The sequence below is a fragment of the Cetorhinus maximus genome, chromosome 3 (genome assembly GCF_964194155.1).
Source record: "Cetorhinus maximus chromosome 3, sCetMax3.hap1.1, whole genome shotgun sequence".
In the NCBI taxonomy this organism is placed as follows: domain Eukaryota; kingdom Metazoa; phylum Chordata; class Chondrichthyes; order Lamniformes; family Cetorhinidae; genus Cetorhinus; species Cetorhinus maximus.
In genome coordinates this window covers 81,559,380-81,587,098 of record NC_135881.1, presented here as the reverse complement: position 1 = coordinate 81,587,098, position 27,719 = coordinate 81,559,380, and the positions used below count along the sequence as shown (strand labels likewise).

The 27,719-nt window shown below is 42.3% G+C and overlaps 1 protein-coding gene across 3 annotated transcripts in view; it reads right to left on the bottom strand.

The window, feature by feature from the left end:
* Positions 1–27,719, bottom strand: part of LOC144678751 (adenylate cyclase type 1-like) — a 429,196-nt gene that overhangs the window by 383,147 nt on the left and 18,330 nt on the right. For all 3 annotated transcript variants that reach the window (XM_078538612.1, XM_078538615.1, XM_078538613.1), the window contains exon 4: positions 12,483–12,594. In XM_078538612.1, the coding sequence (XP_078394738.1) occupies positions 12,483–12,594 (112 nt within the window). The remainder of the gene's footprint in view (positions 1–12,482; positions 12,595–27,719) is intronic.

Below are 27,719 nucleotides of genomic sequence, written 5' to 3'. Positions count from 1 at the left end.
ATGTTCATAGAGTGCATGAGGGGCAGTTTCTAAGGAAATATGTTGTGGAATCAAACAGGGATGCTGGCATCAGGCATGCTCAGCAGCGTGAGCGGACAATATGACGAGAGGTCCATAAATCGGTCTCACAATGTCGTGAAACCAGTTTGTGATTGTCCGCTCAGCCCCAGCTGGATGTTTCCCATCATCAGATGTTGGAAACCTCATTGTAATACATACGCTTATCATTATAAGGCCAGCCCGCTGGAATCGTTCTCCCCTGTTGGATCGCCTACCCACATCGGCGGGATTGCATACCGGTGCAAACTTACCTTGACAAGTAGGACGTGCAGAAGTCAGGGCTTACCCACCAGGGCCTTGCTCACATCATGAACATCCGAGGAGCAGAGGATGCTGGAGCCCAACAGCAACAGTACACTGAAGAAACGTCCACGGCATGCTGGGTGGATTCTCATGGACATGGCTTCGCTACGAAGTTGGAAAGTCACCATTGAGAGTCTGCTCACAACAGATGATGGTTGAGGGAGTGGAGAGGAAGGTCCAGCTGTGTTTGGGAGAGAAAGGTGTACCGGGGGGGGAGAAGGAGGCCTAGGATCGACTGGGAGAGGAAGAGGTGTTGGGGGTGGGGAGGGTGTTGAGGTTGTGAGGGGGGAAACAAAGGTGTCGGGGGGTAAGGTTGGAAGGAGGAACAAAGGTTTTAGTGGGGGAGGTTGGGGGGGAGAGAGGGAGGGAGTAGAGGGGAAGAGGAGGTAACGGAGGAGAAGACAACAACAGGGGAGGTAGATGTAAGGGGGAACGGAAGGTGTAAGAGGGGGTGTAAGGAGTGCAGAGAGGGGAGGAGTCCAGGGAGAGGAAGGAGTGCAGAGAGGGCAGGGAGTCTGGGGGGAAGAAGCAGTGTGGAGAGGGGAGGGAGTAAGTGTGGAGGAAGAAGTAAGGGTGTCTGAACAAGTCAAGAAGGGGGAAGGACGAAGCGGGGGAAGTCGGGGTGGTGGGGGAGGACTAAGATTGGGGGCAGTGGGGGCGGAGTTAATAGAGGGGAAAGGGTTCCAAGGGGGGAAGGAGTCCAGAAGGAGTGATGTCCATGTGAATGTGCAAGGGAGGGCTCTGATGAGTCCATGACTGCCTCCTGCGGAGCAAAGTGTGGGTGGGCATGGTAGGAGGGAATGGTGAAAATGACCGAGGGCAGAGTGAGGCAATTGGATGGGAGGGTGAGGGTTCGATGGTAGAGGTAGAAGGGAATGTGAGGGTGGTTGGTAGGGACTCGGAGGCAGACACGGACCTTGGCGGTGGGAAGGAGGAGGTCGGGGAGATTAATGTGGATGGGGGTGGAATTTTCAGGAAGGAAGTAAACGTGCATGTTCACCTGGACCTCCCCGGTAGAATAGCTCTAAAGAAGCATCATACGGACTCGAAACGTTAACTCTGTTTCTCTCTCCACAGATGCTGCCAGACCTGCTGAGTTTTTCCTGCATTTTCTGTTTTTATTCCCGATGGAACAGGGTTGTAACTGATAGGTCACGGAGGGGAGGTAGAAGGTGTTGCCAGGTGGGCAACAGTGATGGGGAAAAGGAAATGGGTGACTGGGGAAGGGAAAAGGATGGGGAAGCAAGTGAAGAACCGGATCAAGACCATGCTGTCTAAACCGAAAGTGAAATGAGAGTTGCCCTGGGCGAGATCAGGTGCTGCATGGGAGTGTGATCAGTGGGTGGGTGGAGATGCAGGTCGGCTCAGATGGACAACTGAAAGCGAACCCCAGCAGGCAGCATTGGAAATGCTCAGGACATTGAGGAGAGTGTGATATGTGAAGGATCCGCGTACATGGGAGAGCGCTTGCATAAGGCTCCAAAAGGCCCTGCCACACACACACTTCTCCCTCCAGAATCACTCGCTGGCCCGCTGCTCCCTCTGCGGTGACAGAGGTCGAGGTTGAGGCTCACAGGCAAAGGGGACACGGAGGGAGAGGACAGCCCCTGAGATGCCTGAGTGGATGACCCAGGGGCATCCAGCTGCCATTCCTCCCCCATTCGGGTGCCCGGGGGGCCCGACCTGACTCCTTGAAGGGGAGGAGCACTGGAGGTATGTCGAGGTGCCCTGTTTCCCTCTCGCATTGCCACTGCAGGAACTCACCCATGGCTCCCATGATGGAATACAGTTCTGCACACATCTCTGTAGTCTGCTGGACCAGGGTCTCCATGGCATCTGCCATCCTTCCCATGGAGAGGTCCATACGCGCACATGTGGGCACCACTTCATCAGCGAGCAGGCAGAAGCATACATCCGACTTCCGAGCCATTCGGTTGAGGGCTTCCAACAGCTCTGCGCGATGTTCTCACGCCTACTGCTGACTCTCCAGGGTGAGTTGGAAGGCCAAATTCAGAGGTTCATCATCTGACTCGGACCTCACAGATGCCTCTTCCCCAGCAGTCCTCCTAGTGCCAGGGAGCTTGGCTGAACCTGCCTCCTCCTGCTGCAGACACATGTCCATCTGGTGGCCAGCAGGTTGTGAACTCGAGCCTGCTCTAGATCTAGGTCCCACCGAGGTGTGTGTCTCTGCGCTGGTGCAGGGTGTGGGTAAGCGCTGTGACGGGTCTTCCAGGCTGCTTATTTCCAGCTCTTCAATGAAGGAGGTATCCTCTTGGCTGGAGGTGAGGACCTGGATGGAGCTGAGGGACTGGCTGGCTGCGGGTGTCAGTCACTTGGCAGAGCTCCCTGTGAACCAAAGAGAGATAATTAGTGCATGGCAGCAGAGTCAAAAGGAGAGAGAGCACTCACAGTTGTGTTGAGAGAGGGATGGTGTGGTGCAGGATCCTCTCAAGGGTGTTCGCCGCTAACCTCACTGTTACCGCAAGGATGGTCCATGTCCTCAACAGTCAACGCGATGGCACACTCCTCAAAGTGAGCAAGGGACCTAACTTTATGGCCTACATTCCATCCCTGGACTGGGGCCTCTCCCTGCTGACGTGAGCAGGCTTCTCCTGCATGGAAACAGATGGAGAGAGTGTGAGCAGGACACATAGCACTGCATGGAATGTGTGTGTGGTGAGCGGAGACATGGATAGGATGAGGACGAGAGCTCCAGAGGATATGAGCCTGATGGAGATGTGAGGGTGTGTGTGAGAGTTAGTGGTGTTGTCCCTTCAGGTGTGAGATCCCTGTGGATGTGTGAATGGTTTGTTAGTGTGTGAGTTGAGAGTGATGAGAAGTGTGACTTACCCTGGCGGAACGGATGAGACCATTCACTGAGTGGTTGTCCTCTTTTGTAAGGCACTGGCGCTCACCACGCTGCCATCATCTCCCATGCTAGATTGGTGATGCCGCTGCCCCTCCTGCGGCCAGAACGGGGGTAGAGGACATCACAGCGGGCCTCCACTGTGTCGAAAAGGCACTCGGGGGCGCATTACTAAACTGGGGGGGCTGCAGTCATTTTTGCCTTTCGGGGCCATCCCGTCTTCCGTGCGGCAGTCCTGGGCTGAAAGCACTGAGGGTTTTTTTTTTTAATTGTTGGCTAGGCCAGCATTTATTGCCCATCACTAACTGCCCTTGTTCAGAGGGCATTTATTTAAGAGTCACATTTTTTTAAGGATTTTGAGTCACGTGTTGGCCAGACCAGCTAAGGACAGCAGATTTCCTTCCTGAAAGAAGACTACTGAACCAGATAGGTTTTTATGACAATCGGCAATGGTTTTGTGGCCATCATCAGACTTTTAATTCTAGATTTTTATTGAAATCAAATTTCACCTTCATGTTGGGATTGCAACCCAGGTCCCCAGGGCATTGCCCTGGGTCTCTGGAATACTAGTCCACTGACAATACCACTATGCCACCACCTCCCTCCAACTTTAAATGTGGCGCCAGTTGTGATGAAACAGCAAGGTGATGGCGTGGCGGGCGAATGAGAGCCTGTCCACCATTTAAATAGCGCGTTTCCTGGGAATGCATAATTAATGCAGAGGATTTGGGACAATACATGAGAAGCCGCAATTGAGGCCAGCGAGTAAAACGTTGTTTTCCCTGCCCGCTACCGCACTTAATGCAAATCTGGGACGATTCTGCCCCAGGGAACAGGCTATTTTAGACCTGGTAATGTGTATTGAGACAGGATTAATTAGTGATCTCATAGTAAAGGATCCTTTAGGGAAGAGTGATCATAACATAATAGAAGTTCACATTCAGTTTGTGAGTGAGAAATTTTGGTCTAAAACTAGTGTCTTAGGCTTAAATAAAGGCAATTACAAATATATGACTAAAGTAGACTATGGAAATAGGTTAAAAGGTAAGCCAGTAGGTGTAGCAACAATATATAAGGAGATATGACATAACTCTCCACCATTCACCAGAAACTGACTAGACTAGCCATATAAATATAGTGGCTACAAGAACAGGTCAAAAGCTAGGAATCCCACGGCAAGTAACTCATCTCAAAACTCTACAAAGCCTCTCCACCATCTACAAGGCACAAGTCAGGAGTGTGATGGAATACTCCTCACTTGCCTGGGTGAGTGCAGCTCTAACAGTAAAGAAGCTTGACACCATCCAGGACAAAGCAGCCCACTTGATTGATATCCATTCCACAAACATTCACTCCCTCCACCACCGATGAACAATAGCAGCAGAGTGTACCATCTACAAAGATGCACTGCAAGAATTCACCAAGGCTCTTTATACAGCACCTTCCAAACCCACAATTGTTACTACCTAGGGAATCAGATACATGGAACACCACCGCCTGGAGGTTCCCCTCCAAGCCACTCGCCATCCCCACTTGGAACTATATCACTGTTCCTTCACTGTCGCTGGGTCAAAATCCTGGAACTCTCTCCCTAATAACACTGTAGATGTATCTACACCACAGGTACTGCACGGTTCAAAAAGTCAGCTCACCAACAGCTGTTCAAGGGCAATCAGGGATGGGCAATAAATGCTGGCCTAGCCAGCGACGCCCACATCCCGTTAATAAATTTTTAAAAACCCCAAGAGAAGGATGCTCCATCTGTGGCGTACTAAGGCAGTTAAGGATGGTATAGAAATGAAAGAAAAGGGATACAACATTGGTGAAGATTAGAGGTAGGCCAGAAGATTATGAAAGTTTTAGAAATTTGCAAAAGATAACTAAACAGAAAGAGGGAGAAATTAGAATATGAGAGTCAACTAAAAAGAAATATAAAAACATACAGCGAAAGTTTCTACACGCATGTAAAAAGGAGAGCAGATAAAGTTAATGTTGGCTCCTTAGAAGATGACACTGGCGATTTAATAATAGGAAACGAGGAAATAGCAGAAACTTTGAGCAAGTATTTTGTATCTGCCTTCATGGTAGAAGACACAAAATGCATTCCATGAACAGTAGAATATCAAGGGACAAAACGGAGGGAGGAACCTAAAATAATCACTATCACTAGAGAAAAACTGCTAGGAAAACTAATGGGACTATAAAGGCTGACAAGTCCCCTGGACCTTATGACCTTAAAAAGTAGCTGCAGAGACAGTGAATGCATTGGTTGTAATCTTCCAAAATTCCCCACATTCTGGAAAGATCCAAGCTGATTGGAAAAGCACAAACGTAACAAGCCTATTCAAGAATGGAGGGAAACAGAAAGCAGGAAACTATAGGCCAGTTAGTCTAACAACTGTCATTTGGGAAAATGCTGGAATCCACCATTAAGGAAGTAATATTAAGAAAATCATAATACAATCAAGCAGAGTCAACATGGTTTTGTGGAAGGGAAATCTTGTTTAGCAAATTTATTAGAGTTTTTTGGGAATGAAAAAAAACAGGGTGGGTAAAGTAGTGTATTTGGATTTCCAAATGGCAAACGATAAGGTGCCAGATAAAAGGTTACTACACAAGATGGTGTTTGGGGTAATATATTAGCATTGACAGAGCATTGGCTAACTAACAAGAAACAGCGAATTGAGATAAATGGGTCATTTTCAAGTCGAAAAACTGTAACTAGTCACAGCAGAGTTCAAAATATCGGGGGGTAGCAGGTGAATTTGTCCTCAAAAGTCCCAACAGAGCTCATGAAAAATCAAAGACAGGGGAAAACAATGAGAAAAAAGTTTCCCCAGACATAATGCTTTGGGTTATGGCTCTCCATAGTACAAACGGGGCTGAACACTTGAATGCACGAGCGTCACTGTGGGTGGAAGAATAATGCAGAATTTGATTGAGGAGCAGCAAGGGTCAGCACAGACGGGGTTGGGTTCTTGGCTGACCTATCACCTTTTGGCAGTGACAGAGCTGGGATGGGTTTGTGGGATGTCATTTTGAAGGAAGGTAGGAAATGGAGAAAATTTGCTGAAGCACCAGTTAAGGGGAAGGTTGGGGGTTTGGGTCTGGTGTCATTCATTATCTGATGGTTAGCTTGGTACTGCAGCATTAATCCTCTTGCTGCACAGTTGAACCCTTGAAGGTCCGTATCCTGATGTATTCTTCAACACGCATTTAAACAGAAGTATTGAGGATAAAGAAACTTGAAACTAGCAGAACAAAACCAACGAGTGCCAGAGAATGCTAATTGCTTGTAACTAAAAGGGCTGCAGATGTGAGACTCAGTCACAAGAACACAAGAAATAGGAGCAGGAATAGACCAATGGCCTGTCAAGCCTGCTCCGTATTCAATACGCTCATGGCTGATCTATGGTTTCAACTCCATTTTCCCACCCATTCTCCACTTCTCTTAATCCTCTGCAAGACCAAAGATCTGTCTATCCCAGACTTAAATGTATTCAACTGTGGAGCATTCACAACCACCTGGGTAGAGAATTCCAAAGATTCGCAACTCTTGTATTCTTGTACTCCAGTCCTCTTGCAACAAAGGCCAATATGCCATTTGCTTTCCTAATTGCTTCCTTGCTAACTTCCTGCATTCCTTGTACAAGCACATCCAAGTCTCTTTGAACATCAATTCCCAATAAATTACCTTGTAGAATTTTCATTTTGGAAATTGAGTATGAGAGATTTATTTATAACAAAATTGACACAAGCATCTCATTTATAAAATGAATTTATATACCAGGACCTAGCTCATAGATTCCAAGTTAAAATGGGTTGAATAATCTTTCCAACACACACCAATAATTGGAGGTAAAAACAGGGGAGATTCCTGGTCAGCCATGTGGTGGAAAAAATCATTGGAACCTCTACCATCATTACCCATAGCTCCAGACTACAACATGTACGTAAAAGTGCATGTTGCCAAAGCAACTCAGGCTCTGAGTGAACTGTAACACACCACTACTATTTGTATAAAGATGGGAATCAGAGATACAAAAGGTAATGTTACCACATGAATGCATCACCTAATAAAAGAATTAGTGAGAATGAAAAAGAAGCCCCTAAAAGTCAAAAAGTAGCCCCCAAGAAAGTCTCAAAAAGAATTATTTTGGCCACTGTGCCATAGGGATCAGTGCTGGAAACTCAACTATGTGCATTCTATATTAATGACTTGGATAAAGAGACAGAGTGTATTGTCGCCAAATTTGCTGATGACACAAAAATAGATGGGGAAGTTGTGAGAAGGACATAAAGAGTCTTCAAAGGGGAGTACGTTAAGTGAGTGGGCAAAAATTTGACAGATGGAGTGTAATGTGGGAAAGTGTGAGGTCATCCACTTTGGTAGGAAGAATAGAAAAGCAGAATATTATTTAAATGGAGAGACATTACAGAATACTGTGGTACAGAGGGACCTGGGGTGCCTTTGTACATAAATCACAATAAGTTAGCATACAGGTAAAGCCCTGCAATTTTTTTTCTCTTCAAATAATTACCTACTTCTCTTTTGAAGGCCTAGAATCTGCCCCCACTAAATTCTCAGGCAGTGCATACCAGATCCTAACCACTCGCTGCATAAAAACATTTTCCTCATGCTGCTGTTGCTTCTTTTGCCAATCACCTTAAAATGGTGTCCTCTGGTTCTCGATCCTTGCACCAATGGAAACATTTTCTCCATATCTCCTCTAACCAGACCCCTCATGATTTTGAACATCTTTAGTAAATCGCCCCTTAATCTTCTCTTCTCCAAGGCGAGCAGCCCCAGTTTCTCCAATCTTTCCATGTAACTGAAGTTCCTCATCCCTGGAACTATTCCTGTGAATCTTATCTACACCCTCTCTAATGCTATCACATCCTTCCCAAAGTGTGCTGCCCAGAACTGGACAAATACTCCAGCTGAGGCCAAACTAATGTTTTACTGCTTTGTCATAACTTCCTTGATCTTGTATACTTTGCATTTATTTATAAATCCTAGGATCCCTTTACTAACACTGTCATTTTGCCCTGACACCTTCAATGATTTGTACACATCTACTCCCTCTTCTCCTGCACCCCTTTTAGAATTGTATTCTTTGTTTTATATTGCTTTTCCTTGTTCTTTCTATTAAAATAAATCAATTAACACTTCTCTGCATTAAATTTCATCTGCCATCTGCTCCATCTGTTTCACAGGGTGGATGCTTAGAGGATGTTTCCTCTCATTGGGAAATCTAGAATTGGGAGACACAGTTTCAAAATAAGGGGTCTCCCATTTAAGAAGGAGGTCAGGAAAAATATTTTTCTTTCGGGGATGTTAATCTATTGAACTCTGTACTCCAGGCAGCAGTGGAGGTTGGTTCATTCAATATATTCCAGGCTGAGTTCAACAGATTTTTGATACTTAAGGGAGTAAAGAGTAATAGGAAGCTGGCAGAAAAGTAGAGTTGAGGCCATGATCAGATCAGCCATGATATTATTGAATGGCAGAACAGGCTTAAGGGGCCAAATCACCTACTCCTGCTCCCATTTTTTACATTCTTATGCACTTTCAATTCTTGGAAATTGTTCTAGGCTCTAGGGAATTCTGGAAGAGAAAAATGAATACATCCACTATCTCTGCAGCTACCTCTATTAAAACCCAGGATACAGGGGATGAGTCGCCAGTTACTCCCATTAATTTCTCCAGTACCAATTCTTTACTTATACTGATTTATTTTAAGTTCCTCATTCTCACTGGACCCTTGGTTATCCATAATTTCAATCTCCTTGATTTTAGTGCCTTCTACCATAAAATCAAATACTAATTATTTGTTTAAAGTCTTTGCCATTTCTTTATTCCCCATTATATTTTCACATTTCTCTGCCTCTATTGGGCCATGTTTACTTTTACTAATCTCTTCATACTTACATATCGATAGGAATGTTTACAATCTGTTTTTCTCTTGCTGTTACTTTCACATTCTCTGTTCTCTTTCCTTGTCAATTTCTTCATTCTCTTTTTTGCTGAATTCTAAAACCTTCCAATTTTCAAGTTTACTGTTCTTTTTGGCAACATTATAAGCCTCTTCCTTTAATCTAATATTATCTTTATTTCCTCTTGGCCATTTTTGGACCACTTTTTCTGTGGCCTTTTTGTGTCTTAAAGGGATGTATATTTGTTGCAAATGATGTATCATTACTTTAAATGCTCATTAATTCCATCTAATGTTTCTTCATCATACAAATTAGGAGCAGAAGTGGGCCACTCAGCCCCTCAAGCCTGCTCCTCTCTTTAATAAGATCATGGCTGATCTGACTGTAACCTCAACTCAGATTTCGTCTACCCCCAATAACCTTTCACCCCCTTGCTTATCAAGAATCTATCTACGTCTTCTTCAAAAGTATTCAGAGACTTCCACTGCCTTTTGAGGAAGAGAGTTCCAAAGACTCACAAACCTCTGAGAGAAAAAAAGTTTCCCCTCATCTCTGTCCTAAATGGGTGACCCCTTATTTTTAAACAGTGGCTCCTAGTACTGGATTCTCCTACAAAAAGAAACATCCTCTCCGCATCAACCCTTTCAAGACCCCTCAGGATCTTGTATGTTTCAACCATGTTGCCTCTTATTCTTCTAAACTCCAGTGAATACAAGCCTAGCCTGTCCAACCTTTCCTCATAAGACAACCAGCACAATCCAGGTATTAGTTTAGTAAACTTTCTCTGAACTACTTCCAAAGCATTTACATCCTTCCTTAAATAAGACGATCAATACTGTACACAGTACTCCAGATGTGGTCTCACCACTGCCCTGTATAACTGAAACACACCTTCCCTACTTTTGTATTCAATTCCCCTCACAACAAGTGATAACATTCTATTAGCTTTCCTAATTACTTGCTGTACCTGCATACTAACTTTTTGTAATTCATGCACTAGGACACCTAAATCCCTCTGCATTACAGAGCTCTGCAATCTCGCACCATTTAGATAATATGCTTTTTTATTTTTCCTGCCAAAATGGACAATTTCATATTTTCCCACATTATACTCCATTTACCAGGTCTTTGCTCACTCACTTAACCTATCTATATCCCCTTGTAGCCTCCTTGTGTCCTCTTCACACCTTGCTATCCTACCTATCTTTGTGTCACCAGCAAATTTAGCAAACATACCTTTGGTCCCTTCATCCAAGTCATTTATATAAATTGTAAAACCTTGAGGCCCCAGTACTGATCCCTGTGGCACACCACTTGTTACATCTTGCCAATCAGAAAAGACCCATTTATGCCTATCCTCTGTTTCCTGTTAGCTAGCCAATTTTCTATCCATGCCAATATGTTACCCCGTGCACCATGAGCTTGTATTTTTCACATTAACTTTTGATGCGGCACCTTATCAAATGCCTGCATATGTTTATATATATCAATTGTTTGTGCACTCATGTTTAAGTTGTGATTTTCCAGTCAATAAATAATTGTTAATGCAAGACTTGTTGTCTCAGTTTCCCCCTAATGATTTGACCAAAAAGGGCTACTTCACTCACTCAGTAAATTGTGGGCATCCTATGTGAAGATGGGTGAAATAAACTCAAATTTGATACAAACCAATATTGTAAGGAAGTTTGATGAGCCATTTCAGGCTTCATTCATTTCTACACCTAAAACTGGCCAGTAAAACCCTAGACAGTTCCTAAGTGAGAAGTGATGTGAGAGTGTTAAGGATTTATCTGGTTCTTTGGCATGTACTTGTTGTGATACCCAAAATCTAATGTTCTTATAACAATTTGTTTGAAAAAGCATAATGCATACACTTGCTAAACTTTGCGATAATTCAAAACCTCAATAAAGTATTTTATCAGCCAAAGCTTTCTGTGATGCATACAATAAGACTTCAATATTTACCATGGTTTACAGGCATTTTAATCCAATCTTTGCATAATCTAACCATTACTTTGACCTGTCCTTTCACTTTTCAACCTTGCACCATAGATTTTAGACATCCACTAGAGGCATCAAAGGATTATGTGCAGTACTCCACATACAAAAAATGATTTTGATGCTTTACATATATGGTCAGTGTTGTGCTTCAATTAAATATCAAAGTGGTATCAGGGTATATGGAACAAAGGCAGGTACATAAAGTTGAGATACAGATCAGCCATGATGTAACTGAAAGGGTGAGCAGACTCAAATAACTCCGGTTCCTATAATCTTAAAATGCCTAAGAGCCTGTCATTTGTCAGGATAGTTACTCTGGTTGGCCCTTCAAAATCCAATCTTTTCAAGTAGGTACAATTAAAAACATGCTGTTCTGCATTATTGTTAACACAGCTTGTAGGATTTCACAAAAGGAAAATGCATTCATTACTGTGATGGCACTGAAATTGGAACACAAAATGTAGCAGGATTTGAGCAAGAAGAAATAAGTTGAACCTTTCACACTACTCCACTCCCGAACAGAGAGAACTCACTGCAGAAGAGTAAAAATCAGATCGAGAAAGAGGCTGCGGTTGTCATGTCACATTCCCTGCTGCTGAGTAGCTGGAAGAAAAGGGCTTCAGAAAAGAGCTACAAAGACCTGACATCTTAACAATTGAGGTGGAACCTAAAAATTCATCCCTAGGGTAGGCAAATACACAAGGCAATCCACAGCTATCTACAAAGTTAAGTAGCAATGCAAAAAAGCATATTAATTATTTTGCTACTGCCTCTCCCCCAAGAATTCTCAAGTTTACTTAGTAGCATTTGTTGAAATTTTCACACTTCATTTTTGGTGATGAGGCATTGGAATATATTGGAATAAAGATAGCTGCTAGAACAAAATGAAGAAGGTAAACAATGCATTTCGCAACGCACATATATTCAAAGCTTTGCTGAATATGATATAACCAATACGTACACTAGAGGTTGCATTCAGTCAATTTGCTGTAACTTAGCCAGCGTTTATTGATTTACAGTGACAACTGGTTACAGATAATCTCAAGTGTTCTTTCTAAATAAGATTGACTGTCTCTTAATGCAGGTTGAAGCCCAAGTGATTAATATGCCCAAGTGATTAATATGTTATTGGAAGATACCAATAAGCAAGTGCCCTGACAGCCTGCACTTTATTTTTGTTGATCATTAACCCATGTACATCCTTGGTAACAAAGTACAGTAAAATCCATAGGGATCTGTTTTTACTCTTCACAACCAATCAAGAGAAAATTAAACAACAGTCAAAGTAAAGAAAAATCATGAAAATAATACTCACCGTGGCTAATTCATCAAACTTGCCGAAGAGTTCATTTAAAAGCTTGACTAGTTCCTGTGCGGTGCACTGCGAAGCCAAACTGGTAAAGCCCACAATATCGGCAAACAAGATGCTGGGCGGGGCGGGTGGGGGGTGGGGGGGGGACAGAGAAAGAAATCAAATGTAAGTCCTGTTTTTCCAAATAGCTGCAAGTAAAATTGAGGCACAACTGGGCTGTTCAAAGCCAACTCCAGATACGGATTTCAATCAAATAGATCTTTTGCAATATGGAGATGAGACCAGGGGGCTAATTATTGTCTTGTGCACCAGTTAATCAATGTTATAGAATTGAGAAAGTGGACAGACACCCACAATACCTGGGTGCCTTCCCTTTTGTCCATCACAGATTTTTCTGGTGAGCCAGTTGGAGGAAGCTTCATCAGCCTGCATCTTCCGCTGATCCGTAACTTGGTTCACGTCAATCCAAATTATAACCAGATAAATGGACGGTCAGGATTGTTGGATACTGAGATTTATACAGAATCTTACAGCGGTGGTAAGAAGATTCAATCAATGCTTTTAGACCATTACTGGTTCCTTTTAAATTTTTGTGGATTTTTATTGCTGGCATATAGTTTCTCAATAAAACTTTGTACCAATTCTTTTACTTTATTTTTCTCCCAGCACCATAATTGGCACCAATGTGATTCCCATGGGGAATCCCTTTTCTGAGCACTCTTAGTATGATTCCATTATGGTCTCATTGGTACCTGTTCTTAAACATTTCAAACTGATTTACCCAAGTAGATGGAAATCAGGTCCCATTTTTAATTTGGTGCGGTTATATACTCAATGATAGTACTTCTATGCACAAAAAGTCTAAAACAATGAGACACAAACTGCATATTGTGTTTAACTGAACTGGTATCTTCAAGGAGCACAGACTGCCAAAGGTAATTTTTGCTTGTGATCACTTCATTTATGGAGTACTCAGAAAACTTAATTAACCAGATTGGTAAAATGTTAAATTAAAAAATTCTCTTATTTTTCTGCAGTTACATACTTTCATTTTAGAGCCAGGAATAATGTTGTGCCCATTGCTGACATCCGGGATTAAACAATGGCACGGCCATTTCTTCATCAGTGAAAATATTTGCTGTTTTTATACTTATGATAATAAAACTTGCATTTGAAAATCACTCCTCAAACCTGTGAATGGAGTCTTTACAATTAGAAAAAGACACGTCCATATCCTTCTCACCTCCAAATATAATGTTTTGCTTTTCAACTTAAATTTACACCTTAACCTTGAAACATACGTTCAATGCCCAACTAAATTAGGCAAGTTGTTTATTTACATTGGCATCACTATTAATATATGTTGCAACCCTAACACTCCATTTAAGCATTGCCTGGAGTGGTTCAGGAGCCCCACTCTGGCATGACAGTTTGGACGTATAAACTGCAACCTTTACATTGCGATTGTTGATTTCAGCATCAAGTGACAGAATGCTGGTGACTGTGCAGTCTAGATATGTGAAGCTATCAACAACCTCCAGCAGCACAATGTCAATGCTGATACACTGCAGTATCACAATATCCTGGATCATAGCATTTATCTTCCTGATACTGATGGTCAAACCAAACTCTTTACAGGGGTGAGAAAGTCTGTCCATTTGCCACTGTAGGAGTTCCTTGTTGCAGAATGCTAGTGTGGCATTGTCAGTGTAGAACAAATCTCTGATAAGGACTTGGCGCATCTTTGACTTGGATCTCAGATGAGCAAGGCTAAGCAACTTTCCATCAGTTTAGATATATAAGTAGATGACTTGAAGGCATGTGACAGCAGCAGAGAGAAGAATATACAAAAGAGTGCCAGTGTCAGAATGGAACCCTGTTTGATCCCACTGCAATCTCAAAGGGTCCAGATGTTATCCCATTACACCTGATCCTACCCATCATGTGGTCATGGGAAGGGGAGATCACATTGAACAGCTTTAGCAAGCAGCCAATTTTATGGCACTAGCTGCCATAAAGCAGGTAAGGTAAAAGGTCCCAGGGACTTTGAAATGCCAGAGAGAAGGTAAGAGTGGTGGGTAAAATGGGGGGAGTGGGGTAGGATGGATCGGAGGGGGGTCGGGTGGTCAGTTGGGGTGTGGGAGCAGTCAGGGGGTTGGGAGGTAGTTGGAGGTGGGGGTATTTGGGGGGTAATTGGAGACTGTCAGGTTAGTCAGGGGGTGGTTGGGTAGTCAGGGGGGAGTCAAGGGAATGGGCAGCAGTTGGGGTAGTGAGGAGGGTTGGGGGAAGTAGTCGGGGGGGTCCACTGGGGGCCTCAGGAGTTGGGGGGAAGTCAGTACTTATGTTACCCTGGAGTTTGGAGTGGTTTTAATTCTTCCAAGTGTTCCTGGGTAACTATCTGCTAAGAGAGTCAGAACCATGTGAAATTTCCAATCTAAATCTGAGTATCAGCTGTTTTTCAGTGCAGGTAATTGCTGTGCAGTCCTTGAATGTCGACTTCTGGGGGATCCCCTTGGGGTACCTCTGGTTACTGCCCCACACCATCCCTGGAGATCGGAAGTTATAGGCCAACGTTTCCCTTTGTTCACGACATTTCACTTGCAGCTGCCCAACTGAGAAGATTTTTAGACCTTCTCCTTCTGAAAGCACACTGGGATTTAGGGTAGATGTGTTCAGCCAGCATCTGCTGTCTGACTAGGGCAACATAGATAAATATTTTTCCCGCATTGCTCAGGAGGGAAATGCCTCAATAGTTGTTCCAATCGTTGCAGTCACCCTTGTTGTTTTACAGGGTCACAATTTTGCATCAGCATGTCCTGGGGTATTGTCACCTCCCTACAGCAGAGCCAGAGAAGCTCGTGCAGATGCTGCGGAAGTGCCAGTTTCTGTGCTTGATGAGTTACGGCAGGATAACATCAGCACCTGGAGCTTCTCCTAAGAAAGTGATTCCATATCTTTGCTAAGCTCCTCCACTGTGGGTTCAATATCCAGCTCTGCCATGACAGGCATGCTTTCTATCCTGTCTACAGCTTCCTTGGTTTCTTCCTGGAGTACAGCTCAAGGTGATGTTCCACCCAACTGTCCAACTGTTTATTTCAGTTGGTGATGACCTCCCCTCCCTTTGTTTACAATACATATATAGTGGTCTCCTTTGTCCGCAGCATTTCTCTTGCAGCTGCTGGACTGAGAAGATCATTTACTTTGTTGATGGACCGGTTGCCTTTTTGATCCCTTCATACACTCCCCTAGCATTCCCTGTTTTGAAGGACATCTGGATATTCTGTCAGAGTTGTAATCAGTAGTCTTGGACCACCTTGCAGTCTGTTGGACTTTACTTTAAGCGGCTCTTAGTGCATTTGGAGTTTCTCGCTCAGATCTTTCTTGTAATTAGTGAGAACAGGCTGCTTGGCCTCAATGACAGGTTCCATCACAGTAATGTTAGCCTTTACCCAGTCAGCAGTTTTCTACCCTTGCTTCCCATATGTTGAGAGGGTGTTATGGAAGATGGTACCTCAAAGTATGTTCCATTTCGCTTCTGCACACTGTGTAGGAATGCTGGAGAGCAGCTGTTCAATCGAGATAAGGAACAGTTGGTTTTTATCTGGGTAGGCAGTACTGTTGATATTAAAATGAGGATGGAATTTTTGCTTTGAATAAAATATATTCAAATGTTGCACTGTAACCCTGGTGCACACCAAGGAATGAACTGTATCACAGTCAGTGCTATGGCAGCTGCATTGAGAGTGCAGCTCAAGAGAGTCATGTGTGCTGATGATCAGATCCAGCTAGTGTAAATGCCCTGATCTTTGATGTCTCCAGAACACCTTGTGACAAGGTTTGTTCTGAAAGAAGACGTTAATTGCACAAAGCTCAAGCTTTCATTCTGACATTCTCGTTGATTGGGGGGTGGGGGGAGGGGGTGGGGGGTGGTGGGTGATGGCTTAAATGGCATGCAAAAGTTACAACCTACTGTAAGTCTTGCCAGTGTCTTTCCAGTCAAAGAGTGTGGGGTGGATCAGTACATTTGCAAAATAGGAAATGAATGGATTGTTGAAATCGTTTCCCTTCTGACATACAAGCTCTCAGACTGTCCTTTACCACTCTGTTGAATTGTTCAACACCATTCAACTGCGGATTGTACTGCGATGTCAGATGGTGATGAATTCCATAGCTTGCTATGAACTCTGTGAGCTGATTAGAAACAAACAGCCAAGAATTGTCTGTAGTGATAAGTTCCGGCAAACTCCATTGTGTAAACAATTTGTCTAGAATGTCAATGACCGAAGTGGTAGTTATGGGATTTGTTGTAGTGATTTCCGGCCATTGGCTATGTGCAGCATGAACAACAGAGAAACAATGAACAAAGAGAAACATTCATTCCTAGGGGCTGCTTGCACTTCTCCAAAAATATCTACTTGGAGTTGTCACCATGGTTTTGTTGGCCATGGGGCTGGTTGTAGAGGTGTGGGACACAGTTTAACAGATTTTTCACTGAGTGTACAAGTTTCTAACAAATTCTTCCATACAGCGATCCAATGTTGGCCACCAGTCTATTTCAGGGATTATTGTTTCATATTAGCAACACCCAGATATCCTTCATGGGCAAGATGCAACACACGGTGCTGTAGCATTTTTGGGATAAGTGCTCGAGTTCCACATGCAATACAGTTGTCATCAAACAATGCAAGTTCATTACATATTCCTGTAGTATGGGACAAATTCTTCCTCTATTTCACAAGGCCACTTGGTTTTAAGTACTGCCTTACTTACCGCAGTACTCTGTCTGTCACTGATTCTGCCTTCAATGCTCTCATGTAACAAGATTTGCAGTCGAATGTGAAATCACCACAATCATATAGGGCATAATTTTATGCCTGTAGGATTTTATGGTCCTGCCAAAGTCAGTGGACTTTTGAATGGTTTGTCGCATTTTACGGTCCTGCTCCTGCCAAAATGGGGCCATCAAATTCCACCCAAGTCCTCAATTTCATAAGTCACTTCACTATGGCTAACGCTGTCTGTAGTAGTTGTATGGTTCAATATGACACCTACTCGGTTGCGTGAACTTGCAAGATAATCAAAGTTATACTAATAAAGACTATCTGTAGTCTTTATCCATCTGTCGATGCCTTAAGGTTGATTATAAGATCCTTACGTGGCAATGTAGTCAGCGCTTGGTAATCATTGCAGCGAGTGAACTCTCTATAGATGCCAATGTTCACAAGTGTAGATGTAGGCTGGCACTTCCCACTCTCCAGTGGAGTATTTAAGTTCATTTTCCAACAATATGCATGATGCATAAGCGATTGGTCATTCACTTCCTTCAGTGTACTGTGAGAATACAGCTCCAATTGCAGTTCCTGATGGAACTGGCATAACATACATTTCCATGTGTGGGTTGAAATGTGCAAGGACTGGAGGAGATGCTATCAATATTTTTAACTTATCAAATGCTATTTTGTGACTGATTGCCCATTCCCATTTGCACAGTAGCTTCGAAGAGTCTTGGTCTCTGTGTACTCAGGAACAAATTTATGATAGAAGTCAACAGTGCCAAGGAATGATGCCAACTCTTTCAGGTCAGACATGCTTGGAAGCTCATAAATGTCTTTGACATTGTTTGTAGGCTTTACACCAGCTGCTGTTACTCTGTGCTCTAGGAAGTCAATCTTGGGTGCTGCAAACGTGCAACTGCCTTTGTTGAGCATCAAATTGAGCTTTGCAAGTCAAGTGAGCATTGCTGATAATTGCAGATTGTGTTCTGCTTCGTCTCTTCTATGAACAATGATATCATCAAGTAGGTTCAGCATCCCCTGAAAGTCTGATAAGACTGAAGAAACAATCTTCTGGAATGTACTAGGTGCTGAATTTAGTCCATTGGTCATTCTGCAGTACTGAAACACAACTTCATGAGTAACAGAAGCTGTAACATACCAGCTTTGCTCTTCTGAGGTATCTGAAGATGTCACATGTTGAGCTTTGTGAAGACTATGGAATCAGGAAATGATGCTGACCATTCTTGGATTGTAGGAAGTGGATACTTGTCTGGAATGATAGCTTGTTGTTCACCTTAAGGTCGGCTTCTGATCTCCAGATGGTTGTACCCAGGAGGTACCTCAGAAGATGTGTTGGGGCAACCCTCCCGAATGTCCCCACACAACAACTGCACGGGAGCTGCCCGGGAAGTTCAAACTTCTGATGGGTAATTACACTGCACTGGGAACCATCCGATATTTCAATTTAAATCAAAGGCTTCAGATGGTTCTGACTGTCTTACTAGAATAGTTACCCAGGAAAAGTTAGAAGAATTAAAACCACTTCTAACTCCTGGGTAACAAGAGTACTGACATCCACCACCACCACCCCATCCCCAACTACCCCTCACTACCCTCCTGACTATCCCACCACCCTCTTGTCTACCCCCTGCCCCCGACTCCTGACACAACCACCCTCCCCAATCCAACTACCCTCCCGAACACGGTCCGACTACCCTTCTGAAACCTCCATCGACTATTGGTCTCCCCCACATTGGCCATTGCCTCCCCCAAACTGACCATCCAACATCACCCCCCTAAAACCCTGGAACCACTCTGGCCATCTGACAACCGGCCCTGCAAACAGCAACAGTCTTAAATTTTGTGAAACTGGCAGAATTATCATGCTAACGTGAGGAACATGACAGCGCCCCTTAATCTCCCCAAATCTGGTAATAGGAAGGATAGCATTTTGTGTAGCCTGTGTCATCGATCAGGCTAAAGTGTGCTCCAGTGGGGTCTTCCAAGTTGAGGGCAAGCTCATCAAACAGGTTTATCCCCATAAGGCATCTGCCTTTCACTCCTTAGAACATGAACATGTCTAAGGTGATGTTATTGTCGCGTACTGGAGCTGTGATAGGTCCCAAAGCAGAATAATTGAGTTATTATAAGTTTGAGTGAGAGAAAGTTGCAAAAAATACTGACAGTAGAGTTTGTCACTTAGTATAGCTACTTTCACGCCAACATCAATGAGAAGCGACACGGAAATGCCCATAATCTCGACTGAGCAATCCTTGAAACAATTTGGAGCTTTACCATCCATGATAGCATGCCCGACCTCACTCTCATGAAGAGGCTCCCCCACATGTCAAACCGATGAAGTCCTCTTCTTCGATGACCTGCATAGCTGTGCAAAGCTTTAAACATGAGTTGCACTTTTTCCCATGAGCTGGACATGGCATTGTGAAAGGATGCGCACCTCCACAGTTTAGGCAATTTTGAATATATCTGACCATGGTGGGGCATGTGTTGATGAGGTTGCTGAGGTCTCTTTGTCCATAGCTCTTTCACATGAGCTGGTTGGGCAGGTTGCATTTGCGACCCTGAGTCTGAGGGTGCATTTCTGTGTAACATCTATCAATCTAACATAGCAGATTTGATTTCAACTGCTAGGGCTATGGTTCTTTTTAAGATTCATCTTCCATGAGTGGAAATTCCTAAATTTATTGAATTGAAGTCTTTTCAATTGATTGGTCATGAATTAGTTTCTTGGTTCGTGAACCAAATTTGCATGTAGAAGCTAATTGCCGCAACACAGATGGAATGTATATCATTCAATCACCACTCTTTTCTTTGGCCTGAAGTATCTTTCAAGAGCACTTACTGCCATATCAAATGTAGATGTGTCTCCTGTGTACCGCTCGAATATTCACTCACCTTCTGCTCTGAGACAATGTACAAGTATTACCTTCTTGCAGGTTACTGCTACATCCACACTGTCCATCCCAGTAGCAAGCAAGTAGATCTTGAACCCCGTCCATTGATCCCAGGGTATAGGTGGATCTCCCGAAGAAAGGAAAGGTGTAGAAGTCCATAAATTTAAACTTTTTTCCATCATCCTCATTGCCACTTTGGTGAATATTTTATATCTCATAACTATGCAAAGATGATACAAGTTTTATTTAGAGCTTTAAAATGTTTATCATTCAGCTCTAGTTTCCAGTTCTTCTGCAGCTTGTTTACTTGTCTCTGAGCCCACACTCAGCTTTACCAATCAAGCACAGTGAGCAACAAGAGTAAACAGACATACATAATCAAGCACCAAACAATTGAATCATTGAACACTCCAAGTTCATTACAGCAAAGCTTACACCTTGCTCACATATTTCCTCCAAATTCCTGCCCTGGCAGATGGATGTGTAATGTTCTTCTTTCAATGATCCACTCTATGCTAGCTTGGTTTCTTGTAGGGAAGCTATGTCAATGTTCAGCCTATCCAGTTCCATATCTATCAGAGCTGTTTTGCACACATGATCGACCAGCTGCAAATCATCTCTCAATCCCATGCACATAGCCCTAACATTCCAGCTTGTCAACTGAAGAGTTGGCATCTTCTTTCCTTTCATTTGTTTTGTTTGTTTGTCTGTTGTGATGGATTCAGTCCACCTATTGATCAGATACTTTAAGCTCCAAGCACCCACTGAAACAGATGTACCTAAGTGGGTCAGCACCTGATTAGTCAGGGGCTATCCGGCTTGAAGTGGGCGGTGGTGGTTGACCAGTGGAACATTGTGGTCCAGCCCACAGTTGGGCACAGCCTGTAGCACCCATTTTCTAAGCCAATCAAGTTGGGCTTATCACCGTAACTGCCATCTCTCATGTTGTGTTAACACTCTGCAAGAAAACTGGAGTGTCATCTCCAGGGTGCAAGATTGGGAAAAGTTTTACAGACCCTGGGCTGCCCAAACATCCTCTCCAGTTGAGTCCAAATGGATGCAAAACACCACAGCTTGGATTGGCTTGTTTGCAGGAGTTCCCAGAAAGATGACATATTTAGAAATCAGTCTTCTTTTGGGTTCCACACCAGATTTTTTGTCAGGATTTACCCCCTTAGCCTTTCACTCTCCCGAGGTATCCACAAGACAGTGGAGCTGTTCTTCCATAGCTGGGAGTTTGGTTCATGAATGCCACTGTTGCACATGTTCGTACAATTGGTGTCAAAAGAGTTCTACTCCACAGAATAGGATTTGATTTTTGAAGTTCTAATTCCAGCCATTGGTTTTCTTCAGATCACATATGGAAATGTGTAACACGCTCAGTATTGTCATTTTTCTTGTGTAAATATGCATTTCTCATTTGGAAGGTGACCCCACCTTCACAATGCTACTTCCTTCACTGAGGGAAATGATTTATGATGGTAAAATTCTCACCATAGTAAATTTAAAAACTTGAGAGAAATCTCACTTTCCCACAGAAAAATGACTAGATTTAAAACAAATGTGTCAAATTTGTTAGCTTCAGTAACATATTTGAAATAAACTTAAATTGTTTGTGATATAGAATAGCTTTACAATAGAAAAAAAACACAAATGTATCCTTTGATTCATTTACTTATAAGCGTTCAATCTTGTTCTGGACATACAAAAAAGGAAGCAAATCCACATTCACTGCAAATCTATTCCAGAGGTTAATCGTCACTGCAAAGTTTTCAACTCCTGAACATCAGCAAGCCTACCCATGACTTTGTTCACAGTATTGCTAAAGATTGTGATGAGAAACGAATGCAACACGGTTCCCCTAGGAACTCTGCCAGTAACCAGAACCAACACAGAGCTTCTGCAATTAATATGCATCCTCTGCTTGTGTGAATGCAACCAATTAATTAACTTAAACTGTGTGAAGGGAGACTTAATTCTATAAATTCTTGCAACTTCTTGGACCTGATGTTTATCATGTCACAACTAACTTAGACAGATGTATCTCATTTGCACAGCTATAATTTACTATATTTACAGAAATGGTTCTAATGACAATGCACTGCCGCTATGGAGAAAGCGGAATCACACTGTAATGGAAAGAGATGTCACTTCCAAATATTAAATTCACATACTTAATATATGTATTCGATAGCTATTTTGCCTAAACATGAGCACTTTCTCAGATAGGAATATGGAATTTTTATTTCAACTACAGTGCCAATAAGCAACCTGTGCAATATTCACTTGGATTCAGGGCAGGTACATTATTCTGGTAGGTTAGCCTCTAGTCTTTATAAATTTACCAGTGGGGTTATGAGTAAATCAGGTGAGAAAAGGTGTGAGCAAATTTATACTATTCAACAATTTGACATTGAGAGAGTCTGTCCACTCCAGGTCTGGTACCAGGGAGTGGTACCAAATAATGGTCAACCATAGCACAAACTAGTTTCTCCGTAGGAGAATCAAGTGACAAAAAGGGAATATGCATGTTAAACTGAAACTAAAATATTGTCCAGCTCTGTTTGTTAAAGGTTCAGATTTTGCACTTCGAAAGACAATGAAACTGGTAGCTTTTTCCATCACTGCAAATTCAAAAATGACAACAATTTCTGGAATCCACACAAGTTGCTAAATGCAGAAATCTAGCAGCTGCTGTCAGTTATTCCCTGCTCCTCCAATGGGTGTGCTCTTGTGGAATGTCAAATTTCTCCATTATGATCAAAAATCTATTGATTTTCAATGTAATTAAAGTTATTTTTATTAAATTTTATGATATTTCAGCTTCTACCTTAGTCCCACATGGATACCCCAATTTTTATTTCACTTCCTGTAAAATGATTTAAAAAGTGAAGGCTGATCAATGCATTTTGCTTCCTGTTTTGCTCTCTGTGAGAAATTTTCAATGTGATTGGCTGCTTAACCTGCTTGATGACATATCTGTTGCTGGACACTGGGGATCCCTGTCATTGATGTCAGAATCAAATTAACATGGGAAAGGTGAAATTCATGCCACACAGGTTACCACATTTTGTGGGAAACTTTCTTTGTCGTCAGAGGTGAGCACCGTAAGTTCACCGCTGACAACAAAGTCTGAGTCATATTAAGTTAATCTTAAACCAAAATATTTCTTGGTCTGGTTTCGATAGAGTTATGGAAATCTACTGAAGGTTTCTCACTAGCTACTCAAAAGAATCATTGAGTGATTAGCACTTGTCTAGAAAGCAATGAACAGGACAATGACTTTTTGATTGTGGGACAGGTTGGACATGCAAAATCGTATCTCTTGTCATTAGCATCTGAAACCCTGCACAAAGAGGACAGCGGACCAGCCTATTCTCATCCTTGAGTCTCATTACTATAAGTCTGCTGAACTGAGGATGCCAATCAATCATCCTGGTACAGCTTGCCTGCCGGGGCCCAACCAATTTTGTCTAGTGGTAAGCCCACAAGATATGGGGAGATGATGGCATAGTGGTAATGTCACAAGACTAGTAATCCAGAGGCCCAAGCTAATGCCCTGGGAACATAGGGCTGAATTTTGCCGTTGGAGAGCAGTGGGCGGGGCCCACTTGCTGATGCGTAAAATGACGCGGGATGATGTCGGGCGGAACCCCCGACGTCATCCTGCCCCATTTAAATTTTCAGGAAGACGGGGGCACAACCAAATCAGCTGTGCGTCCGCCGACCTGTCAATGGCCAATTGAGGCCATTGACAGGATCATTGAAACAATTAAAGGACCTGCCCATCCAACTTTAAGGTTGGGGGGCAGACCATGAGCCCCGTTGGGCAACAGAAAAAACATGAAACCTTATCCACCGGCGGGATGAGGTTTCATGTAGGGATTTAAAAAGTTTAATAAACTTATGTAAATTATGAACATGTCCCATCTCATGTGACATTGTCACATGAGGGGGACATGTTAAGGATTTTTCTTTCTATTTTTAATGTTTTTAAAAGTGGAAGCGATCTCCCTGAGGCCTCACTTAGCCTCAGTGAGATGTGCACTCTTTCGTGCACATGCACAAAAGAGCGCACTCTCGCTTTTGGGGAATCCCCCCCCCCCGCCCACACAGGAAGCGCATAGCGCTTCCCGCCAGATGTCACACTGGGCGGGCCAATTAAGGCCCACCCACGTAAAATGGCGGCGGGGCCCGCTTCTCCGGCGGGGATCGGCTCCCCGCCCGCCAGAGATTGGGTCGGACCCACCCGCCTGGCAGGCAGAAAATTCTGCCCATAGGCTCAAATCCCACCATAGCAGCTAGTGGAATTTAAATCCAGTTCATAAAATCTCGGATTGAAAGCTAGTTTTCATAATGGTAACCATGCAACTTATCATTCATTGTTGTAAAAACCCATCTATTTCACTAATGTCCTTTAGGGAAGGGAATCTGCCATCCTTACCTGGTCTGGCCTACATGTGGCTCCAGACCCGCAACAATGTGGTTGACTCTTAACTGCCCTCTGAAATGGCTGAGCAAGCCACTAGGTTTGAGGGAAATTAGGGATGGGCAACAAAAGCTTGTCTTGCCAGTGATGGCCACATCCCATGAAAGAATAATTTTTTAAAGAAGTGGAAATGGGGAAGCAATTGGAAAGGGGGTCTGGAAGCGGCTGCTGGTCTGACCTACATGTATCTCCAGACCCACAGCAATGTGATTGACTCTTAGCTGCCCTCTGAAATGGTTTGGAAAGTCACTCAACTGTATCAAAACCGTAACGAGAAACTGTAAACCACATGAACTTCAGTAGTTCAAGTGGCGGCTCACCACCACCTGCTCAACAGGCAATAAATACTGGCCTTGTCAGCAACACCTAAATCCTGTGTATAAATAAAGATCTTCACTCTGACTAGTGTAAACAAATTTGAGCAACTGAGTTAGAAATATTGAAGTGAGGTCTGCCTTCATTTCAGGAGTCTGCCACACGTGCCTAAAAAAGAGTCCGACCAAGTTAACAGTTGCGCAAATGTCCCTAAACTGAAAATGGACTCAACAACACTGAACTTAGACTCCAACATATCAATTCAGGTTACTGATCCGATTCATTGATTGTACTTCCAGGTTTACGTTTTTGCGCATCTAAAGCTACTTATACTGATGCAAAACCAAGAGTGCAATTGATCTGTAAAATTTTAAGTGAAAAACTGCACAGACCTTTAACAATAATTAATTATGCAATATTACACTCATCAATGCTCACTGAAATTAACATTAAAGCAAGGCGAATAAGACAAATAAGTTAATGTTATTCACTCACCTACATCAGAGAGTAAAGGTTTACTAACAAAGAGAGGTTTGGTTACAATATTTTATTCATTCAGTTGATGTGAAAACGAAATCACAGTTGCTTCCATTTGTTTAATTGGAATTGACTTCAAAACTAATTTGATGCAACAGCTATATTAACAAGGGCATTAGCAGCAGGAAATGCTGTGTGACACTTCAAGGAGAGTTTTAATATTCCCTAGCAAACACCCACGCTGGTTGCACATCTGGACAAATCTGTGAAAGACAGGGCTGAGCAGTCCAATCTCTATATACGTTTCTAACCAATTTACCACAACTTTGAAATACGGCAAGAACATCTGAACACTCAGGTGAGATGATTAGCATCTGATATTTTTTTCAGCTTTGTTTCGTTCGAGATTAATTATCAAATGGCTTTTTACATGTAAATAACATGTTGCAAAATTTAATATTTTCAGTGCCTTGTGCCTTTTAAGTAAAATGCACCAAAATTAATTCTAAATTAGGAAACATCCAAATCACCTCTTCAGAAATGTGCGATTTATTTTAATAATGCAGTAAGGTTTCCGCTTTGGGCACAATATGTGATCCAGGCACTAGCAACAGCTAGTGTTAATTTTGGAAAGAGTATTTTTTGCCCTAAGTTTCTGCTCAAACTCATTTACATATTTCCAAACATAATATCTGCCACGAACAATCAATAGGGTGTTAGGAGATTTTATTTTATATGCTAGCTTTAAAAATATTCCTTTATATATTTGTGAGTGGTGACTTGGTGCAGATTGATTAATACAGCTGAAAATTAGTATATCAGAAAAAATAATAATTTTTAATCAGTGTTTAGTCCACTACCTCTGAGTAACCCAATTTTGAATAACTGAAGCGACTTCTAAAAAGAACCATAGTCATTTGCCAGTTAAGTTGGTATATAGTAGTCAGTTGCTTAGTAAATTAAAAAATGTATATTCAAACATTTTTAGAAGATGCCTATAATTGTCCTTGCACCCAAAAAGAGTCACCTTAATTTTTAAAGCCTCCTCAAAAGCCTGCAACATGCAATTAGTGGAAACTCGGAATAGTGATTCATTCGATCTAGTAGCATGGCCATTTTTGTAGCTGGACTGGCTTCTGGTGTAATTTTTTTTTTAAATTATTGCAAAAGATCATGGAAGCTCACTCTGCATTAGTTGTAATTTGTGCTTGTAAACCTTGAATTGTTGCACTTGGTCAATTTCAGGCGAATTATGCTGAACATAACAGCGCAACCTGGCGGAAGTTCTAACCCAAGTTTAACCTGAATTTCACTGTGATATGGAAATAACTGGGGCTGTTTTTGAAGAATGATTCTGTCATTGACACTAACATATTTATTGTGTATATATGAAATTTGAAACATTCAGAGTGGGCTTATTAAATACGTCAACCACAGTTATCAGACTCCTACTCGCCACTGAATATTTATAAACTTCTCATTAATTCCAGTCTGTGAAGAAATTACATGTATCAATGTGTTAATCATTTCATTATCTCCCTAATTTATAATAGATTGTCTCCTCTATACAAAGGCACTGATTAAAGAGGCCAAATGTTGATGAAAATACTAAAATAGAATTTAAAAACTACATTTTTAATCATTGATTTGTCATAAAGTACTAATCTGTAATATTTCAAAAAGAAAATATTGTGCTTATCACTTACAAGAAATATTTTAGACTTCTTATTGTTGTTGGAGGTTATGGTTTTGTTGTTTTCAAAAGCAATGGCTAATAAGATTTATACAATCAAAATATCATCAAATTTTAACTCTTACACTAACTTTTATTTCCTGTTTATATCATATTTGTAGCTATTTTAAATTCACAAACAATATAATTTTAATCGATTTTCTAATGACACAGCCATCTTGAATTTGCTAATCAGCATTTTAACCTAGTTTAAAATGGCAGAGGATAGTTTACAATTTAAAATTCATGTTTACCAACCATATAAATATGCATTATTTTAAAGTTGCTGTAAAAGCGGCAGAAAGTATATAAATATTAATTTTAAAAACTATATCCATCTTTCCCATAATTCCATGATAGAATCTCTCTGATCAGGCTTCTGTCCCTAGCATTGCACAGAAATATCCCTGATCAAAATCATAAATTGCATCCTATGAACATGATATACAATCCATCCTTATCCTCCTCAACTTCTTTGTAGTCTTTCACAAGGTCATCAACAACATCCTCCTCCAAAGTTTTTCCTCTATTGTCAAA